The following is a 22,894-nucleotide window of genomic DNA, read 5'->3' on the forward strand; positions in this document are numbered from 1 at the left end:
ATGATTTCCCATCATTGGAAATTTTAGAATATGATGTTTCAAGACAATGTAGGCAGATATATCCCTGGGGAAGGCAGAAGGAGCCTTCATTTTGGAATGTTCTTTCTTTCATGGGCATACTCAGAGGTCCAGCCTTGCCCAATGCCCCTACATATTCTTCTGTGGTCTCAATTCCCCGCATATTAAAAATCACAAGCATTACTGGAAATTTCCCCATCATGGCAGATCAAAGAGGAGACACTAGAGTAAGAAATGCCAGGCTCTGAAAAGCTGGCGCTGGGCACATATTCTCCCAATGCTCGGCTTACATGTGAGAACAAGCATCTCTCTGCTGACTCTTGGGCAGTACACGTGAAATGAATATACCATGCTGGGCACTTCCTGATACAGGGATTAGTTTCATCTCCAGGAATTCCACAAATGTTCTCAGAAGCCTTTGGGATATTTAAATTTTAAAAATAAACCTTTAAAACCCAACGCAAATATCCCAGGACTCCATGTGTCAGCTCTTTCCCTTGAAACACCTGTAAGTCCTGCTGTAATTCGCACGTAACAGGAAAGGGAGAGACTGTGAGGTGGATCACATACTCCTAAGTAACAATGTCTTCCAGAAATAGGCATGAAGAGATTGGCACAAACCATGTTAAATACCTGCCAACTTACTCTTTGAGAGCCTTGGAAAGTTTGATTAACCCAGAGAAAGAAAGAGAGAGGAGGCAGGAGGGGGAGAGAAAGAGAGAGAGAGAGAGAGAGAACAGAAAAGGAAAGAAAGAAAAAGAATGAAAAGGAGGGAACAAGGGAGGAAGGGAGGGAGGAAGGGATAGAAATGAACATGAACTTCTGGAAGCTGTTACTCATCTCTTGGATGACTATTTGAGGATTTCATTTTCGAGGCAATAAATCAACCAATCAAGAATTGTCTAGGACAACCTCTGGAGTGTCCACATGGAAGAAGAAAATAGACCAAAGGGGGATGAAATAAGATATAAGCAAAAAGTTTCCCAATGTGAGATATTTGTGGAATAGTGCCTACCCTTCTTCTCTCCTGGAACAATGCAATTGTGAAAATCCATCCTACCTGCTATGCTGACAGTGGCCGCAGCCTTTGCAGTACTGAACTTGTCCCCGTGTTTATTGGTAGCTATGCAAGTGTAGAGTCCTGGCTTGGTGATAAACAGCTGCAGCCTTGAGTCAATCACTCGGTCTTTCACACTTTCCTGAATGGATCCGGAAGAAACCTGGTGGAGTGGGGAGGAAAAAAGGATGGAAATAGTTCAAGGATTTCCTAATTTGCTAAATCTGTAGACTTGAAAGAAAAAGGATTAGGACTATGATCAAAAAGCACATGGTAGATTGCAAAAATAGCCAAAAAGAATTTCCATCTCTATGCCCATGACCTTGCAGTGTGACTTTGTAGCTCTTCCCTCAAAAGGTAGCACCTTTCTCTATGCTTTGAACCTGGATTGGCCTTGTGACATGACTTAAAAAGACATAGAGATTTGTACAGTTCTTACACATTTGTGGCTTGCTATCTTGTTGCTGTTTGAACATGTGACCTTCTGTGAATGAGCCAAACTGGCCTGCTAGAGGATGAGACACACAATGCCCAGGTTTTCCCACTGTTCTAGCGTGGAGCCAACAATAATCACCTGATACGTGAGAAAGCCATTCTAGACCAATCAGCACCCAGGTACCCTGACAATCACAGGAGCTAGATCAGCCAAGATCAGGCAATCCTGGTCCAAATCAACAAAACTACCCAGCTGGCCCACAGACTTGTGAGCATTAATAAATGGTTATTGTTCTAAGCCACTCAGCTTGGGGATGATGGTGATAGAGCAAGAGATAACTAATGCCGTGCAGAAAAGATATACTATGTGGGTCCCTCAAGAGGTATTCTCTATCCTTTGAAGATGAAAATAGTTAAGAATGAGAGGTTGTATACTTTTGGACTTATTTTCATAACTCCATTTCAGCTCCCCACAAATGCACATTAGATAAATAGGTGGTTACTAAGAAAAGCAGTTGTGAAGCTGATTCTGTTTCTGAGACATGACGTATGCCATGCCATGCCACTTAAATCAGGAAATCAAATGTCCTGGAAGAGGCAGGACATCACTGCAATATTAGCACATAATTGATAGGTTAATATATGTAAATGCTTATTTGTTAGCGTCATCATGCCAGCTCTGTAACGACAGCTGCCAGCACATTCACAGTTAGAATTTGTACCCTAGTTTGTTTGACCCCCAATCCTGTGCTTTTAATCACTGTCATGGTGCCTTCCCCAGTCCTACAGGTGGGAACATAGGAAGAGTCATTAGCAAGCAAGTAATAGTAACAACAATAATCTCAACAAATCAACCAACCATGCACAAAATAAAGGTTTGACTTAAATGTCATTATTAACATGGTAGCATTTTTCAAAGTGGTGATTTATTCTTTTCTTCAGCACTATGCCATCTTTTTAATAATTACCCTTTAATTCCACTGCTTATATGAGGGGAAATGCCAGTTTGAGGGAGGGAATCAGAGTTTGGTCTGCTTTGACATTATCTCGGAGGCATAGAGGTAGGTTCCTCTGGCCTCAATAGGGATCTCTCTGTCCCATAGAAGGGAGGGAGGCTGGGGATGAGAAATTTGGAGCCAGTTAGTTTCCCGTTTTGCCTGAGGGAGGATTTCACAGACAGACTAGCAAGCGGAGGGAAGCCCTGGGTGAGACCAGCGTTCTTCCTTCTACAGCCAGGTGGCTGGCTGTCCCCAGAACCAAGTACTTTCTGTAGCGATCAGACAGTGCAGGTTTGCCCTTTAGCTTCTTTGTCTTTTTCCCCCCCTCTACCTGCATTACTAGTGTCCATCCTTATGATACAAATGATTTCTGTGGACATCAATTTACCTAACTGGAGAAACTTCCCAGGCCAGGCCAAGTATTGTGGCATTTTCCCCTGATAAGCAAGCAGCCTGGACATATGAGAAGTTGACAAGGCAGAGAGAAAATTATCTTTAAGAGACATATACTTAGTTGGGAATTCAAATCAAATTCATCATTGTGTTTACCAGAAGTGCAACTTCTTATAAATTTAACTGTCCAAGTTAGATCAAAAGGACTGAAGAATTTGAAACACAATTTTGGACTCTCCCTGAATTTTAATACAAAGCAATAATGAGGAAAAAAGCTAAAGACCTCTATGCTCAATCAGTATGCTGTATGAGGATGTTTTGTCTGTAAATATAGTCCCTTTCTAGTTTGTAGGAGAAACCTGTAGAATAATTACCTTCCTCTGCAAAATTAGTCTCCTCTTTCAAGAAGTATAATGCTTTGGAAATGACCCAGAAGCAAGTCATTCCCCAGTGCTGACTAAACTCCAACTATTTTCATGTTCACACCTAAGAAAGTCATCCCCAAACACCTCCTCAAGGTCACCAAAAACATTCTTCGTAGGAAAAATAAGTGATTTTTAAACTGCCTGACCTCCCCTCTCCTGGATGCCACCCCGGTGTTGAAACAGTTCAGCGAATAAACCAAGTTACAAGGCTAATCTCGATTACACTGTGGCTCCTAAATGCTGTTCCTCCTGTTTCCAGAAGGTCGGCTCCATCCAGCTTGTGACTCATGCACAGCAGGCCTCGTTAGTCATGGTTTGAATCTGTTTTTCTTTCTTTATGGGTCTTCCCCACCAACAGTTTAGTATTTTTGATGACCTAAAAGTAAAAACAACCCTTGGCCCTCCATTGCAATCTTTTTGCCCTTCAGGTTTGAAAGATCAAAGGGATGAGTTCAGATTATTCCTGTGACTTTGACTAAGGTATGCGGTGGGTAAAACCAAGACCGTAATTGAGGTGACTATATCTGGTGTTTATAGTAAATACGCTATTTTCTCCAAGTCACCCAGGCTTGCCGACCTGGAGCTGGATAAACGGCTCTCTGCTCTGTGTATCGTGTTCCCTTTCTGTGATAGCGACCTCAAAAGAAGACAAACAGGAAGCTCTGTTCAATAGGAATAATAGCTCACACCTGAGAATATGAGTGTGAAACCTTTTTAAAAGTGGCAAAAAGGGTATAGAGTGGTGGGATATTTTTACTATATCATTTACTATATTATTAAGATTAATACTGTTGTTTTGAGAGCATCTACCCCCAGTGTTGGATAATATCGTACCTTCTTCATGATCTGACCTTAGCACAGGTAGACAGCCTTGTTCTGCACAGAGTCCCAGCTAGCTGGGCACACCTTGTGGAACTGCTAGCGTGGGTGTGGCCCGTGGGTCCATGTTCCAGGACTGGTAATAGTGCCTGTCTATGCATCGTTTTAAAAAGGAAAAACAGACTGAGAAAAATTTCCATAATGTTTCAATCTGGATGCTAAATTATTCCACAAAAATACAGATAGACGTAGTTACTTTGATTTACACATAGCTAGTAGGATAAGATGACTTCAAACCTCATGTACTTTGGACCTAAAATACTACCCCTTAAAAATATATGTAAAACATAGGTGACCTCTCTTTAAGAAAATTTAAAAACACAATTAAACACAGATGATTTGACAATTTATTTGATAAAATTCTTCTAATAAATTAAAATGATTCAACTTTTAAAATATTTTAGGAACATTTTTGGGTCAAAGCAAGATGACATACAATTTTATTACATTTTTTACTGAATGCCAAAATAATAGAGCTATGATCAGCATAACCCTAAATACATCTTGTTATCACAATACAAGGATATTTTCTTTTAGAAAAGTAAGCCCTGCTCCTCCACATCAAACTGCTATTTCTAATGTTGTAAAACAAGAGGAATATTACCGCTCACTCTGAAGGTCATATAAGATTATAAATTTTCATGAAAAATAAGTGACATATCCACAGAGGAGAAAAAAAGCGAAATGATTCTTGGTCACTTTAGGGCCTGTTGCTTGTCTTTTTCTTGTTCTTTGGCTGTAACTGTTCAGGCTGTTAGTCTATTGGTGTGTCCACAGAGGGAGATAAGAGGGGCATTCACATCTGTTAGAGTACCCGTTGTACTTAGTAGTGTGTTGGTGAAGTTAGTTCACTGACTTGCAGTCAGTGAAGAGCCACAGTTCAAACTCTGTTCTATTTATTCTGTGCCAACTACTCCCAGGTCTGCACTCGCTTTTGTTCAGGCCACCCAAAATGATACAGGGCTGTGGGCTCTTCCCTGTTCTCCTTATTAGGCTTTCTGGTTTGCTACTTGTACCACCTTTAAGGCCTGAAATTGTCTCCATTTCTGGTGATCTGCATCAGCACAGGCAAAGTCATCTCAATTTCCACTTGGACTTGGAGAGTATCACCAAGAACAAAGCTTGGCTGTAAGAGCCACATATTCTCTCTGACCATAAGAACTGCAGCTGTACTTTGCCTTCTTCCTGGAAGAAAGTCACTATTAGTTTGTTTTATTCCTCTTTTAGGATCTGAGGCAACGAATCTATTTTGCCTTCTGCTTTTTTGTGACTCACATCTTGAATGATGAAGTTGGGGTTGCAATAAGATCAAAACTAACTCAAACCATCCAACTTTTTAAATTACTCTCCACTCCAACAAATACCATCATACATTGCCCAGTTCTAAACACCCAGAGCCTTTCTAAAAACAATATTTTTAAAGCATATATCTTTTCCTTATTACTGTTTTCATGGAGTAAGACAAGGTAGTAAAGTCACATATCAGCCCCACCCCATTTTCTTACAGCATCTTTACCCTACTTCAGAGGCTCAAGACAACCACAGTAACTTCCAGGGAAAACCACAAAATGTATTGCCAGATAAGATTCAAGTTTGAAATGACACTTGAGATTTCATTAGAGAGCTAACGAAGAACAGGACTACAAATTACTTTATTATAACTTAACAAAATTAGAGCACTTTAGCTCTGATGTCATACTGGTGATCATCTTTTCCCATCACTTGTCTCTCATTATAGACATGGGAAAAACCAATGTCCAAGAGGTAAATGGACTCCTCTGAAATCACATTAGCTGGAGAGGAGCTTTTACAGCTTAGGTCTTCTAGCTCCCCACCTAACTCTCATCCTAGCATACTTCAAGTTACAAGCTTATAAAATGTCATTCATTTATTTTGAAAAGACGGATGGTAGGCAATTAGATAAGATGAACCAATTTTAATAACAAATTAGGAGAAAAGTGTTTTTTCCAAGTATCAGAAAAGAAAAAAAAAGTTTAACAGAAGCAATAGTTAAAACAAATAATACATAAGTCATAAGCTTTAGAGGGTGCTACAGCAAGGTGACATTCTTCATTAGATGGGGTAGCCTTAGAATTTGGGATTTTTTTCCTGGTTTAAAACATCTACCCAAGTTTCACACATTGACACACTTTGTTGTCCTCACACTTCCTGCCCCTTCCCTCCTTTTTTTTTTTTTCCATGCGCAGTGTCCTCATTCTTCCCTTTTATTTCCTCTCCTTTTTCTCATTTGGAATGCTCCTTGGACTTTAAAATGCTATATTAATATAATATGATAATATATGGACACTGCTGCCAAGATACCAGAAAGTTGGACAGAGACTATGCTTGAAAACACAAAAAATGAAAACAGCTGAGAACCCCTTAGACCACAGGTGGCAAACACAAGGCCCGTAGGCCTCCACCTTGTTTTATCCAGCCTGGCACCAGATAAAACCTGGTGCCCCCTGGTGGCAGCGCTGAGCTCCTTGACCCTAGTTAAGGGGTAGTTGCATTTATACAGTCCTAAAATTACATTTGGCCCTTTGAAGGCAGCTGCAAGGCTGATGTGGCCCCCGATGAATACGAGTTTGACACCCCTGCCTTAGATTACTGACCAAGGTTTGAGTTGTTCAGCTACATTGAGAGTTGTCCTCACCCGACCCAAAGGACCAGATTGAACATGCAACCCCATCTCCTTAGGGCATGAAAGAAGGTCCTCAATAGGATCAACTTGAGAGTTGACACATGTCCCCTGCTGAGTCATAAAGGTTAATCAGTGGGGTTGAGATGCTCAAACACAGCACCTTCGAAAGAAAGAACTGGCCTTTGGCTGACTCCTGAGAGATAACCTTATCCTTGGGACTATCCTGCCTGATAAGCCTGTCTTTGTGTACCTGAGATCTTGGGCCAGCCAGAGAGTTCAGCAGTGTAAATTCTGTTGACTATCTCTTTCTGTTCCCTAGCGGCCTTAGGCCATGCTGTATCTGGTTGACCTTTGGAGGGGCTGGAGATTAGCTAAAATCAGTCAGGTGAGCCCTCCATACCTGTGTAACTAAGCCTCAGTAAAAACTCCGGACACCAAAGTGTGAGGGAGCTTCCCTGGTACGATCATTTGTACATGTTGTCACGTGTCATTGCTGGGGGAATTAAACTCCCTTCATGCAACTCCATTGGGATAGGACAACGGATTGCCCTTTTCTGGTGTTAGCTGTGTCCTTTCATTGTAGTAAACTCAGTTCTGTCTTTCTAGTGAATCATCAAACTTGAGGGGGAACTTGGGGGCCCTGACACACCTGCAGTTTTTTGCCACAGCAGACACATGTCTAATTTCCACCTGCAAAATCTAAGAGGCAGAGTCAGACTACCTAGCAGCTTCAATGGAAGGAGCAAAGAGGAAGGAGCTCTGTTCAATGGTCTGGACCCAAAAGTTTGGAGATAAAAAGGTTTTATAGAAGATCTGAGTTGGAGTCATTTTCAGTTCTTCCAAAAGGACCATCAGAGAGACTTTCAATCAACTAACAAATTGGGGGATAAAAAAGAGAGAGCTATCCTGGGGAAAATGCATCACTGGTGGCATCGTGACTATTCCCTGGTTTCTGAAGAGTCAGTTTTAAACACTCGTCAGGCACAGGGTTGTAAAGCAAATGTAAAAGAGTCAGTTAATGCTGTCCAGTTCCATCTATGCTGTTGCAAAGGGTATAGGCACCTTCTTTCTCTCTGCTGCATAGAATTCCATTGTGTAAATATGCTAAGTGAAATAAGCCAGGCGGTGAGGGACAAATACCATATGATCTCACCTTTAACTGGAACATAATCAACAGAAGAAAAAAGCAAACAAAATATAACCAGAGACACTGAAGTTAAGAACAATCTAACAATAGCCAGGGGGGAATGGGGAGGGACAGTGAGGAGAGGGGATTACAGGAACTACTATAAAGGACACAAGGACAAAATCAAGGGGGAGGGTGGAGATGGGGGAGGGAGGTGGGTTTGGCTGGGGTGGGGTGGAGGGATGGGGAGAAAAGGCATACAACTGTAACTGAATAACAATAAAAAAAAAAAGAGTCCATTAAATTGGAACTTTTCCACTCCCTTTTTCCCACCCCAAACGTGCGCATCAATAGCAGTCAGGAAGTGAGGGGAGAATGAATGAGGACGAGCTAAGAAGCCAACCACAACACCTGTACGGAAGGCAGGCAGCACACCCGCGAGAGTCATGAGAAAGACAAGAAGGGAGAGGTCTCCTCTGCAAATGCCTTTGGAGGATCTGGTTATTACTTAGGGTTAGACACTTAAAATGACTAAATTGGGTTAGGGTTAGAGGATTTAAATGGCTAAAACGTGACAAGAAAAATCCCTGAGCCTCTTTGACGCAGGCCTCAATGATGGATAAAAAAAACTTGCCCTGCTGAATGAACTTAAAATGGCAGAGAAAGTATTCAATAAGGTTGTCTTCCATGCAAATCATGCTTATTTAACACCTGAGATACAATGATAATCTTAGCCTGCCCATTAAACTCTTCTTTTGCCACCTGAACTCCCAAAACAGAAGTAAAATCTGAAACTATGAAAAATAAATCCATAGACAGATGGAAGAGTATCATAAACAAAGGTCCAGAAATTTTCAGCAATTTCTGAAAGATACAAAGGGATGGGATTATACTGATAGAACAACTCATGTCAACTAAGTAGCTGAAACCTGACATTCTTTTTACAAAATAATAAACACTAGGTAGTCAGCGAGAACTAGGCACACAAGGAAACAAAACCTGATGAGCAAATGTTGGCAGGAAAACAAACAACAGAAGCAGACCTCCCACTCCAATAAAAGCCGAAGTTGTTACAGTGACCTGCACAAGCCTCAGTGTCCACAGCCCCCAAATGCACCCTTTACCTATTTCCTCTTTGCTCGCTCACCTCTTGCCATGCTGACATACCTGCTGTTCTCACGTACCATGTGCACCCTTTCCTCAGCCATTTCCCCGGTTATCTTCCTTCAGCTCCTTTAGATCGGAGCTCAAATGCCTTCATCTTAATGAGACTTCCCTGAGCACTCCATTGAAAATGCAATCTTTCTCCTAAGGTTGCAATTTCTGTCTCATTTTCCTGCTTTATTTTTCTCCACAGCATTCGGCACTATCCACATAGAATATATATTCTCTTATTTGTTTTCTTTTATAGTTTGTCTTTCCCCATCAGAATGTAAACATTTTGAGGGCAGGGAACTTTACCTGCTTTGTTTGATCCTGTATCCATAATGCCTAGAATTGTGCCAGATGCCCAGAAGATGCTCAATATATGAATGTAGAATAAATAAATGAATGGTTATATGTAAAGTGTTTAGAAAAGGGCCTGGCATATAGTAATCACATAACATAATTTATTTATAATAACCAGTATAAAAAATGAAGAAAATAATCTTGACCTGACAGATTTGGATTCTAATTCTGAAGTATTGTCATCAAAGTAGATTCCAGCAGTGAACTAATTCATAATGATGACTTTTGGGAAAATAGTTTTACACGTGCAGAAAGGAATTGCTAACACTTCCCTTTTATGCAAAGGCTTAGAGAAAGAATTTGCTTTTCTGCTATTGCCCACGATAAAAGGAAAGAAATAAACCCATGCCGTTCAGTTTCTACGGCAGTGACTTGTAGGATGAAAATATTGGAATGCTTTGACAAATGGAGGTGCAGGAGGGACCAACGACAGCAATCAGGGCGACTCTGCAAATATGTGGTCTGTCCTGAAATCTACCACCCATGAGTCTTCCCCAGACAAGTCCCCACACAGACGGCACTCACAGCATTTCCATTCTCAATCCAGGTGATGGTGGGGACAGGGATGCCTGTTGCTGTACAACGCAGGGTCACAAAGGAGCCAAAGGTGACATTGTGGGATTCAGGAGCCCGCAGGATTCTGGCAAAAACTGTTAGGAAAACAGAAGTAGTGAGCGACACTCCTATATGGAATGGTCAAGCTGGATTGCTCTTCAGAAAATGCAGATTGGATCATGTTTTCCCATGTGAAATCCTCCCGTGTTCCCTGTGTCATAAAGATGATACCAAATGCAATACCTTCTAAGTCATCTGTGTTATGACCCTGCCTTTCTCAGTACTGCAGGGTGTGCCCAGCTTGCCCCAGGGTGGGAGCCTGCCGATGCTGACCTCTGGCCCGGAGCGCGCATCCCCCAGTCTTCACGTGGTGGGTTCCTTGTACCATCCAAGTCTGTTTGTGTGTCCTTCTTTCAGAAAGGCCCTCCTTGACCACCACAATAAAGTGTAACCCTCCTCCCATTCACTTCTTCATCATCCCAGTTGATTGTCTTTACAGACCTTACCGCTACCTGTAGTTATTTATTTTTGTTATTTTTCTGTCTCTCCCTCTAGCAGATGGTGAGTTCTCAGCAACCAAAAGCCTTGCCCATTTCATTCAGTACCTAGAAGAGTGCCTGAGCAAAGTAATAATTTTAATTGAATTAATGGATAATTAATTAATATTTTACCCCTTCAACTGGATCATATGGGGAGGACACACAAAATCTGTCAGACTTCCCAGAGTTGGAAATGAGCACACTGGGCCAGGAAAGAAAAGAAATGTTCTAGGCAGAGTGTGAGCAGGAAAATGAGTAATTTATATTCCTTCCTGAGGCTGATTCCCCACTAATTAGATAAAAGGAAATTCTTTTGGTGTGAGAAGAAATTGTACCTGTAACTGAAGAGTGGAGATGAGGCTCAGAGCGAACAGTAAACTGAGGGGTACTTAGAATCACAGAATCACTAAGCCTGGAGGAGCTTCAGAGATCCATTGGATTCCTGCTATTAAATGGTTGTAGAAACTAAATCCCAGTTAATTTAAGCTGCTTTCCCACGGTAATAACACTGATGGCTGAGAAACCTGAACTCAAGTCTTTTGAGTTCAAATACAGTGTTCTTTAAACCATATGGAATCTTTTAAGTTGCCTGTTACACTCTAAATATAATATGTTATGCCCGTGTCTTTATTTTCCAGGACTTAAGTACAGAACATAGTATTAGACTATGAAACCCCAAAGAACACAATGCTTTAAGGCTTAGTTTTTCTTGTTAATCAAAATCTGAGGAGTTTGGTTTCTAAGGGAGAGTACAGAGGAGATAGTAGATACTAGACAGGAGATGTACAGGACAAGGATAGATCAAGTTCAGAGCTGTGTTACAAGTAAGAGGTATTTTTTAATACCTCTTAAAAAGAATTACATAATTCAAAGAGATAAATGAAGATACAATTTGTTTGACAACTGGATGCTTCTTGCAGATTCTAATTTCATATTTGCAGGTTCAAATTCATTCAACTTCATCTCTTTTGATATAGAGGACTCTCAGTGATGAAACCTAGAACAGCATGTAGAAATACAAATGTTGGGCCCAAGAATCACAAGGGAAAAGCAAGAAAGGTGCCAACCTCAAGGCAACAGGTGGTTTTAAAAAAGTGGATCAAATGTTTAAAATGCAGCTGAATCCTCCCTTCACCCCTAAAATAACTCCAAATGAGCCTGAATTTAAGTAAGTCCTAGGGTCTAATTGTCAACCTACACAAAATAGACAGTTGACAAACATGTTAAATGTTACTATGGGGATATAATTCGATCACATCCAGAATATGGACAGTTCGCCAGAGCAAAGTATTTAGTCTCCTCAACGAATGATATTAGGGAAAAAAAATAGAAAGAGGGAAGGAACTATTATAGACTGAAAAGGACTTAAGAGACATAACCCCAAATATAATGCAGAGCTCTTGTTTGGATTATTTTCAACAATCCAGATGTGAAAAGATATTTTTTGAGACAATGAGATAACAATTGCATCGTCCTGGTAGTAAGTGCCATTAAGAAGTTAGTGCTGACTGGGAACGGGTGGGGTAATGAAGAGGGTAGTACGATTATGTTTAAAAAAAGTCCTTACATTGCAGTACATGTGGATGGATTGAATTAGTGTCTGTGACTTGCTTTAAAGTAAATCAGTAGCAATAAAATAGTGGTGGGACAGATGCAGCTAGAGTGATAGGCTATTGATCACTCTTGCTGTTGAGTAATAGGAACTTGGCAATTTACTATCATGTAGCTTTTTTGTAAGATTGAATATTTTATAATAACATGAATTTTAAAAAGTGGTAACGGAGCCTGCCCCACAGCTCCAAAAATCATGTGTTGGGACACATACTTCTGCCACTGGAAGAATATAAGTTTTAGAAAACTTAAAACCTAAAGAAAGCTACATTTTTTAGGAGAAATATTTGGCAGAGGTATCAGTTCAAAGAGCTTCAGAAATATCCACAACAATTTTAGATCAAAACTTTGCGGGGATGATTCGAATTTGAACTAAAATGTGGGACTCTGTGAAAATGTTCCCTTGCAGGCAATATTTGCAGCCTGAGAAATTCCATAGCAAAAGGAGTGGCGGTCACTACTGAGGCCAGAGGGTCAGCTGCAGGAGCCAGTGACCTGTGTAGTCCCTCAGGGCACTGTGCTTAGAGGGTCCAGGCTTGGTTTAGTTTGCTCCTGTCTACGTCTTGAAAGAACTAGTGATTTTTGTCATTTGCATTCTGATTCACAAATTGTGGAGCCAGCCCTGATAGTCAGGTCTCAAAATGCTTTCTTAAAAGAGGGAGTGCGAGCTGCACCTCCACCGAAGTTCCAGAACGAGAAGGCTCAAAAAGGAAATGGTAAATAAAAAGTTGCAAATATGCTGGATGGATCTGAAGAAGTGTCCAGCACTTCCCAAGTGTCCTGGGCCAGACGCTGATCCCAGTGTAAATTCTAAATTTCTCAAGAAGACAAGCCAGCTAGGAGGCAGTGTACCCACATGGTACCCATCTGAGCACCTGATGGGAGATTTCTCTCAGCATAGCTCAAGATTGCCGGTTGCGAACCCTTGACAACTAACACAGACTGACTGGCATCCTAGCAAGGGTGAACCCAGGTAATCTTGTCTTTTCTAATGTTTTTTGGTAATAATAATGGAGTCCTAGATTGCACAACATTCTTGACCCCATATTCATCTTTTGGGTGAAATAACTCTTGTAGGTGTTGGGGCTACCCGTGTGTGTCTTAAAGTTTTTGAGTGTGCAACTACTACAATAATTATTTTGTAGGTCCTATTGCCTTGGAGGACCTGAAAAAGAGCAGGATCCTTGAGTGACTAGGAATGGGATTATTTCAATCCCATTGGTGCTGTAAAAGTGTAGGTAGCAGCTGCTGAAGATAACACTGACTGTACGCTTGAACTTGAATGAGAGCCTTCTGGCTAAAGATGAGAAGGATAAGAAATTATGGAACAATGAAATCTGGATTGATTTCTGTTTAATTTATAAAGGCAAAAGTTTTCATTTGGGGGCCTTAAATTCTTCCTGGAAATTTAGTAATAAGGGAGGGTTTATTTTGTTGTAATTTTCAGTTCCTTTTTCCCCCCTTTCAGCTGGTATTACATTATTTGGAATATCACTTGGGTTCATTGCAAAACCTCTGATGACCCATATTGCACAACACAGCTAAGCATAATGTGAGATGGTAAATAAAATAGAGTCAATTACCATTCTGGAGTTCAATGTGGGCTTAGAGTTAATTTAATTAATATCCTGCTCTGTCCCACATCAGAACCTTCTGAGAGGCCCGGGGCGGGGTGCACAGGAGGTACAGAAAGGAGCACTGTTGTTGGCATTGCGTGTGGCTTCATTAACATGCTGACAAACTGCTGGTCTCCTCCCCCAAGTTTCATGGTTAAGTCAAGTGAGTTAAGAGAAGGGAAAATCGGGAATTAAAGGGAAGCTGGTCACTCCTGTACTCCTACATTCTTGCCAAAAGGTAAAGTAGAGATTCTCCCTTTTTTCAGTCCTGAAAGATAGCTTCCACCCTTCCCGCTTCTTTCCCTCCCTCAAAGAAGTTTGTAAATGTCTACTGGGTTTCAACTCAAATGTCTCCTTGTCATAATGCTTTCTGGACCCCTAGCCTTACCTTTGCATATGTTTGGTCATAGTATTTATCGTCCTGTCTTAACTACTGACGTGTTTGTTTTCTGGCTGTCTCTCCCCTCAGAATGTAAGCATCACAAGGGCAGAGCTTGCTTTGTTCATTTACACAGGTAGATAGATAGATAGATAGATAGATAGATAGATAGATAGATAGATAACCCAGAATCCTCCATGGTATATGGTTGGCACTCATACATATTTGTTAAATGAATAAATGAATGAATGAATGAATGACTCCTCTGATTGGTGAGTTGGAGGAAAGGGACTTGCACATGTTATGAATGGCCCAGCCCTCACTGGGCCATTGGTCTCCCAGCCCCCCTGCAATCAATAAGGATATGGGGTTAATATGTAGTAGATAAGTTCTCCAGGTCAGGGCTTCTCCATCCTACAACTCAGGGTGAAAGGCAGGAGAGTGGGGAGGGGCTGAGGAAGACGAGGAACAGAAGTAATGTTAGTCTAATTCTTGGATGGAGGAATAGAAAGCTTTATTTTTCAGTCCAGTTTTTATCAGCAATGATGCTGATTATTTTTATACCCATCTGTATTTGTTACCAGTTCTAAGCATAAAAGGTGAAGGGGTGGTGAAAAGAATTCCACCACATTTAACAAACATTGAAAACAGTAAAGCCAGTTGCAATTAAAAATAAATGCCAGGCGAGCCTCCATGGATAATAATACACCTGTAATAATAAACATAGTCATAGTTCAATAATAAACTCCCATTATTTTAGTGGCAGTCACAGCTGAAATTACATTTAGGTCATTAACTTTAAAAGTAATGTGATATGTTTCATATCAAGTAAAATGTCCATTGGATATTCCTACATGTACTTTATTTGCATGAAAAACAATATAGAGATGTTTTTGTCACATAAGTAAGCTGTTTAATAGAAGGGGCATGACATTACTTAGTAATATGGAAAATGTTTACAAATGTTTTGCTATGGATTTTTAAAGAAAAAAAATTATCCAGTCTTCTTTCAATAAGTATTATCCATCTCCAAGTCACTGTGAGCTCTCTTCCATTTGCCTTTCTATTGTGCATCTGCAACGTGGAAGATAGGCACAGGCAATCTATTTATCCCTGGGATTCTCTCATAGTATCTAGTCATGAGCTTGGGCTTTAAATTTTGGGGGGTTAGTTTACAGTGCTAACTGCAGGTTGAGAATCTTATATTCAAAACTGGGCTTAAGTAGCCAGTGATTCCAAAGTTCTTTATAATATAACCGTATCATATTCTTCTCGATTTTTCTCTCTCTCTGTCTGTCCATTTTTCAAAGCACTTTCAAATATGCAAGTCTCATTATTGATGATCACTGGAAGGGGTGATCTGAATCCGTGAGAGGGAGATGCAGCCACTCCTCACTCTGAAACTGCACTGGCGGTGCACTGGAAGTCCGATGGCAGGGGGTCCTAATTAAGTCCTGAAATGAATGAGCAGTTTGGCTTGAGATGAATTACCTCTCATTGCTTGGTAAGGGAGTAAGACAGCAGGGATATTTAAGTCCCTTATTAACTCTGTTTGAGCGATTATCTGAGACGACACAGTGAACTCACGTGGATTTTAGTGTATTTTCTCTTGTTCTTTTCTTTCTTTATTGTTATCTAGTTTTCCTTAGAGAGGTTTTTAAGGTTAGTTGATTTAAATAAAAAATGGCTGGTAGCAGTAAAGTGAAAACTAACACAGACAAAACTAAACTAAAAAAGAAATTACACAGGAGCAGGTGAAATGATTTTATCTAAATTTAGTTGTAAGCAGCCTGGTATTTAGAACTAGGGATGCATCTCAAATACCTCATTTGCGTTACCACGATAAGGAGGTGGTATTCCAATAATTCCAGCTAAAGGTGATTCCTGGAGCCGAACTGCATTGTATGACAACTTATACATTTGTCCAAAAATATAAACGTTTAGGTTAGAACAGCACAAAATTTGAGTCTTAATCAGGATGGAAAGTGCTTTCTTGGAAGGAAAACTCTTGTTCTCTGATAGGGTTTTTTTCTCAGACTCAATTTTCAGCCATTTTTCCACCAGACATTTTCATATGTATGTGTGTGTGTGTGTAGAATAAAAAATTAATCTAAATTTGATGGATTTGGTTTGGAGCACTAGCATAATACTTGTCCTCTTGACGTAACAACGATAAAACCTAAGCTGGCACCTTGACACTTCCCCACTTCTTCAGAGGTTGTACCACCTAGACGCTCCCCAAAAGGCTTTCAGTCAAAGGGTTACTTTTCATTCCGATCAGTGTGCTATTTATACTCTCGTGCTGATTTATGTCGTTTCATTTTGTCTGCCTTTTCAGAGTTTGGAATTCCAAATTTAAATATTTGTGTTGACTCCATCTTTTCTTAATAAAATAGTCAATAAGTATAGGGCACAACATAATAAAGCAGAGCCATCTGATAACGCCCCGTTAAATGCTGACTTAATATTCCCCCTACATGGTTTGTTATTTCGTTACTACATAAGGCACTCAGAATTGTGCATAAGGCCAGCAGAAATAAATGATTGAGTAGAACCATACATTTAAAAAGCAGTGCAGAAAGAAAAATAATACCTTTATTATCTTGCTCAGGTTCACTTTCTTCTGTTAATAGAAACGACAAAACACACAAAACAGACGCACAAACAAAAACAACGCATGGTGAAAAAGGGAAATCTTTGAGCACAGAAACATCAGTTGGGCAACAAGATTCGTGAGAATCTGCTTGTTTCTTGTTTCAATAAGAAACAAGTGCAATCAAGGGACACTGCTGACATTTTAAAAGCAAACTATTAAATGATATAAAATTTCAAATGATTATTTTTAGTCTCAGGCAGTACTACACAGAAGATAAACTACCGCATACCCGACAACATAGCTCATTCATGCATTTTTATTTTAACGCTGACAATCACCCTTTCTTTCAAGGTAACAGAGAGCCTGCTCTATTCTTACAAACTGTGCTCCTTCTTGTGAGCTTGGCTTCTCCTCTTACAAGGCCCTGCTGTGAAGTCAGTGATGTTGAATCTGGGATCTCAGCTATCATTTCTATGGCAATAGACTCATGTTGTGGTAAACAGAGGATTAGGGGGTTTCTGCAGAACAGACTCTCATCAACGGGAATCTGTTTCAACTCTCAGAGGCTGCTCGAGAGCTGAGAGATCAACCCATTGTCTTCCAGGAAACTGCAGGTGAAGCAAGCTACAGAGAAAATGTAAACATGTCTCCATTAACTACACGGAACTGAGACTTTATAAATTTTTTAAAATCCTAGAAAAACAATTAATTGTCCCAAAATGTTTAATATAACCACATCGGATATAAATCCCAGATGGAACTCTATTTTTCTTTCTGGGGTTTTTTGTTCACATCAATTTAGACTTTTCTTCAAATGAGTGATAAGCTAACTGCAACATATAAGTACAAAATGCTACTTAAGCAATTCTGTTGTTAACTACCTTCCATGCTAAGAATACATTGCATGGTTCCTCACAGATTATGGATATTTTCACATCTCATTTAACCCTGACCATATCCCTCTGTGCGTAGTTGATATTATTCAGCCCATTTTCCGGACAAGGAATCTGCGACTCACAGATTTGCTGCAGGTGCAAAGCCAAAATTTTCAGCATCATAGCTAGCATCGCGCAGTGAGACCTCATTTCTACACTTAACACCTGATCCTCTTAAATAGAAGTGAACTTCTAATTTCCCATTTAGACTTTTGTAAGTCTGAACTTTTCCTGAACCAATTGGTGGCACATTCCTGTTTTATTTTTTTTAATTATTAAGGTCAAAGACTACTTAAAACCTCTGTGAACAAAAAATGGGCTATGGAATAAGACTGACACGCTCAGGGGTCCATATGGCAGCCCTGACAAGCTCAGTGACTGAGAGTAACCATATAGGACGGTTTGATTATAAATTCCTGACTGGGCAGGCCCCGGCGCAGAGTCTCACCCCAGGCCCAGAGCTTCCTTAGCAAAGGTCAGTCTTTACCCAAAGTGAGCCCTGTCCACAGTGCCTGTGCATCTAGGATAGCACACCTTTGAAACAACGTCAGAGTAATTTTCTTTTCTAAAGCCCCTGAAGGCACAACCGCAGGCATCGGAGCGGGAGACCACAGAAGCCCTCAGTGCTGTCTTGTTCCCCATGCACCATGTCCATGTGCGTAAACGTTCATTGTTAACTCTCCTGCACCCACCAATGCAAGTGAAGTACGTGCTTCTCCGTTTTGCTTTTGATCCACCCCTAGAGATTCCCCCCATTGCTTTCTCCAACCCCCTTATCCACCACCCATGGCTTCACGGACCTGCCTTATGTTCCCTCCTTTGGTTCTAAATGCATTAAAGGAACTGGAAAACTGCCATTCTCCAGAACATTTTTTCAATCCATTGAGATCTTCTTGCTTCTGGGCATGTCCTCAAAAACTTGGTTCAAAAACACTCTTATAAGACTTTTCTATAGGTTTGCATGTTCTTTTGTCGGCACTTCTAATTGAATACATTTATGTTAAAAGAAGATGTAGAGGTTGTCTGTCAAAGGGAGCTCTGAACAAAACCATCATTTTTTAAACAACATTCCTAACAGGTGAAGCATGGGTATTGGGTAATAAGACTTTTCCCCAAACTTAAAGCTGCTCATCTGGACACGTAAAACCTGCGGAGATTCCCTGTTTATGACAGACCTTAATCAGAAGTAAATGAGGGTCCATGGTTGGACCAGATCAGGCCTCAGAAATTTCATTGGAATGCCTTTGGGCAGGGCATATCTTTCTATTTTCTCAGCACAATTGTGCTTATTTCCAAGCTTGGAAAACAATCATCATTTTTGTTTTCTCCAGCCAAGTATTTACGAGTGGCTGAGAGGGGCGTGCACTCCTGCTGGGAGTGCCTTAGGCCAGAGCGAGCTGCGGTATCTCCAAAGTTTTATTGCATGATGTTGAAGGGCCTCAGTAAGTTTTGAGCATCTTGTTCAGTCATTATTTCCTGCTCTTACACTACTCCTTTTGGGGCTCTGGAGCAAATGCAGGCAAATTCTGAGGCTCTTCAATTTGGCTCCAGCAATCTTTTACCGGACTGCGCTCGAAGCGTGCTCTGAGAACAATGCTGATTTTCCTTTGCTATTTTCCACTTTGTTGTTATTATTGTGACTGTTGCTCATTTTGCTTGATTTGTTTGGAATGAGAAGCAGTGTGAAGTTTTGGAAGAACGTGCTCATTTCCTCCACTACAGATATGAAGGAATAAATGTCTGAGCGTTGCCATTGTCCTAGAATGAGGCTGAGGAGTTTTACCAAAAGTTACAGAAGTTTTAGCAGAAGTCATATTTCTATATATAGACTCTCAAAAATCTTTTTCATGCATAAATGCAAATACACATCTTTATACAAACATATTTACATTTGTTTATGTATTAATATACACACATATGTACACACATTCACACACAATCGAGGTTACTTTAGAGAAGATTACGCAAGCATAATCTGCAAAATCTCTTCAAGCCGGAGTGCACTCATTCAGTGTAGGAGATTGTTTGTTATTTCAAGGTCAAACTGTGGTTAGGGTTTTTCTGTGTATCCTACTTGCCTAGACTACTATGATCCCTCTTGATGTCTGAACTTATTGTTTTTACCACTTATCAGTTTAAAAATGTTCCAGCCTTATGGTCTTTATTCCCATCTGATTTCTAAATTCTTATTTAACTGCTGTCTGTGTAATGCACCTGTAGTCTTTTCTTCCAAACTGATGTGTAATCTCCTTTGGGGAGTGGGGGAGGGAGCAGCACAGCAAACTTTACTTTGTTTGTGTCACCGCCACTGCCACCGCCCCCACACCACCCCACTGAAGTCCAGCACAAGCTCTTACAGAAAACAGAAAATACTTAAAAAAAAAAAAGAGTTGAATTAGTGATGCTTCCCCCCCCCTCTGCTTTCCAGGACTGTTCAGCAGGACATTTAAAATAGAATAGAATCAGAGACTTTGCTCATTGGAATAATCTGAGATATATTCAACATCCAAGTTGAATAGTATATCCATTTTCTTGAATACTTTGATTTATGGGGAACTCAGTACTATCATATCAACCCATTGTAAGCAACTCTGTTAAAATTAATGTTCTAAATCAAATAAAAAACTGTCTCCTTATAATTATCACCTATGAGACCTAGTTACTACATCTATCCATTGAACCAAAAATATATCTATAAAATATTTTCATTTGTCCACGCACGCTGGCCTCAGTTCACCACCCTCTTATCCTATCATCTTAGCTTAATTTACCTGGAACTGAAACGAACACACACACAGTGTTACAAATTCAAAGAATGCAAGGCTCTTTCTCAACACTCTAATTCTATGAATATAACTTTGCATACATTTTTATTTGCAGTCATATAATAACACAGCTAGGTCATTGCAAATCAGGAATATTCCATACTCATTTCTTTAAGTGCTCTTATTAAGGCCGAGCTCCCCAATTTTGAACATGAATCTGTGTGTGTGTGAACTATGATTTGATTCTGAGAAAGATAAAATAGCTTTTTCCTATTCAATTCACTGAGTATCTTATTGGAGAGTGAATTTAGTGGGGGAATGTGTTGTTACACAGGGTAACAACACATCAAAGTTCCCTGGAAGAAATAAAAGAAACGCAGTGAGGAAAATTATACTGGTCATAGAGACCCTTGGAGAAAGAAAGAAAACCAGAAGAGAAAGCAGGCAGAACTGTGGGATAGTTTGCATTCTTCTGACTGCAAGAGTATAATAGGAATTTAGTTACCTAGAATAGGAGTCTCACCAAGGGGGCAACTGCACATTCTTTGCTCTTTGTAGGGTGGCATTGTTTGTAACTTTCTTCATGGGCAATATCTTAAAGAAATTCCTGACTACCTGGTACTCTAAGAACACCATTCTAGGGCTTTTTCTCAAGCATACCCAGAAATTGGGAAATCAAATTCGGATTAATAGGACTGTTTCCTTACACAGTCATGCCCTTAAAACAATCCAGGCAGGTGGATCTGAGTGGGAATCCTCACTCTATTGCTTACTAGCTATTTAATCTGGGTTATTACTATACCGCTCAATTTCTCTAAACTTCATTTCTTCATGGAGAACATGTAGGTAACAACTACCAACTCATAGAATTATGGAGAAGATGAGATGAAATGATTTGTATAAAGCAATTCATACAGCAACTAACAACCAGAAAGTACCAAAGGCATGTCTCCTGACTCCCTTCCCTCCCTCCCTCCCTCACTCACTCCCTCCCTTTCCGGAGCTATTTCTAGCTCTAGAGTGTCTTCCGGGCTCATGAAATCTTTTCCTCCACCTGACTTTAAAGGAAAGAGTTTTTAATTTTTATTTTATTTTTAAATTTCAATCTGCCTTAGCTGGTTACATTCCAGATACTAATCATATTGAGTACCTTTCTGTAGGTATTAAAAGCATGCGCTTAAATCCATCCCTCAATTATCCGAGAAAGGAGGAATTCTTCTGTAGAAAGAAAAATCTATTCTTCAGACCCTGCTATCAAAACCTGGATGCTGATCAATACCAGATTCTTTGAATCTGTTCATAAAAGGCTACATGTGTCTTGTCTAACATCCTACGTTAGAAGTTATTGACTCGGGGATGCCTGTTAGGAGACAAGCATCAAAGAGCAAAAGGGGTCATTTCAATTGTTTATATTTTTTTATTTAAAAAAAAAATGGCCCAGAGGTGGTTGGTTGCAAAGCGATCGCATTGAGGCTCTGCGGTACAGGGGCCCTGAACGATTCCTGTTTGTTTTCCAGTCATTAAAAGACAACCCGATACATATAACTATCAACCTAAGTCAATACCTGGTTTTTCTTTCCTGACTTCTGGGTAGCTAAAGCAAACAAACCCGATCCTGGTGTGCTGCCACTGTTTACGTTTCTGTCCCCTTTGAAGCGGAGCTTTGCTCTAGGAGGTTTATCCGCTGTGGCTCCATCTCTGAAGGAGTCAGAACGCAAGTCCCTTTGCAAACATCCACAGCACCTCACAGACAGTAACTCTCTTCTCAAAGCGAGCCCTGCCTGTCTCTGAGACACCACGATCCCCTGAAGTGGCTTGGGTTGGAAGCCTTTCTGTGGCCTTTGGGATAACATTTTCCTAGCTTGTAAATATGGATGATGAATAATAACAACAAGCACTCCGTGTTTGCCAACTAATTCAGAGACGAGCCACATGAGGCTAACTTGTTTTTCTTTCAGTCTCTGATGTAGATAGACCAACTTAAAATTTTTTTTGTTAAAATAATTCTGGAAATACAATAGAGGTTTAACCATAAGCCAATAAGAAGGTTGGACTTCAGTTGTGACTCACTTTTTATATTCTTTTAAAAAATCATTTTTTTCCTGGTTTTAATGGGAGGAGATGCTAACCTGCTTAATTACCAGGACAAAAACCTTTCACAGGTTACCCTTTAAAGGGTTTTTATTTAGAAATAAGCTTAGATTACAGAAGAGTAGCAAACAGTATAGAGAGTGTCCGGGTAACCTTCATTCAACTTCCTCTAGTAGTGGCATCTTAGATAATCATGGTGCGCTGACCAAAATTGAAGTTCATTTTCAAATAGCACTTTGTCTTTTTTATTTCATCTTTATTATATTTTTTCATTACCCTTTAGTCCCCTTATGCCTCCCACCCCCAGAAAAACCACACGGTTT

General features: G+C 40.2%; 1 protein-coding gene across 1 annotated transcript in view; it reads right to left on the reverse strand.

Annotated features, from left to right (window-relative positions):
* The window catches only part of MUSK (muscle associated receptor tyrosine kinase), an 80,259-nt gene that overhangs the window by 30,744 nt on the left and 26,621 nt on the right, over positions 1–22,894 (reverse strand). The window contains exons 6-7 of the mRNA XM_024560115.3: positions 10,010–10,134; positions 1,079–1,238 (exon numbers count right to left, since the gene is read on the reverse strand). Of these exons, the coding sequence (XP_024415883.2) occupies positions 1,079–1,238; positions 10,010–10,134 (285 nt within the window). The remainder of the gene's footprint in view (positions 1–1,078; positions 1,239–10,009; positions 10,135–22,894) is intronic.

Source organism: Desmodus rotundus, chromosome 1 (genome assembly GCF_022682495.2).
Source record: "Desmodus rotundus isolate HL8 chromosome 1, HLdesRot8A.1, whole genome shotgun sequence".
Lineage (NCBI taxonomy): Eukaryota > Metazoa > Chordata > Mammalia > Chiroptera > Phyllostomidae > Desmodus > Desmodus rotundus.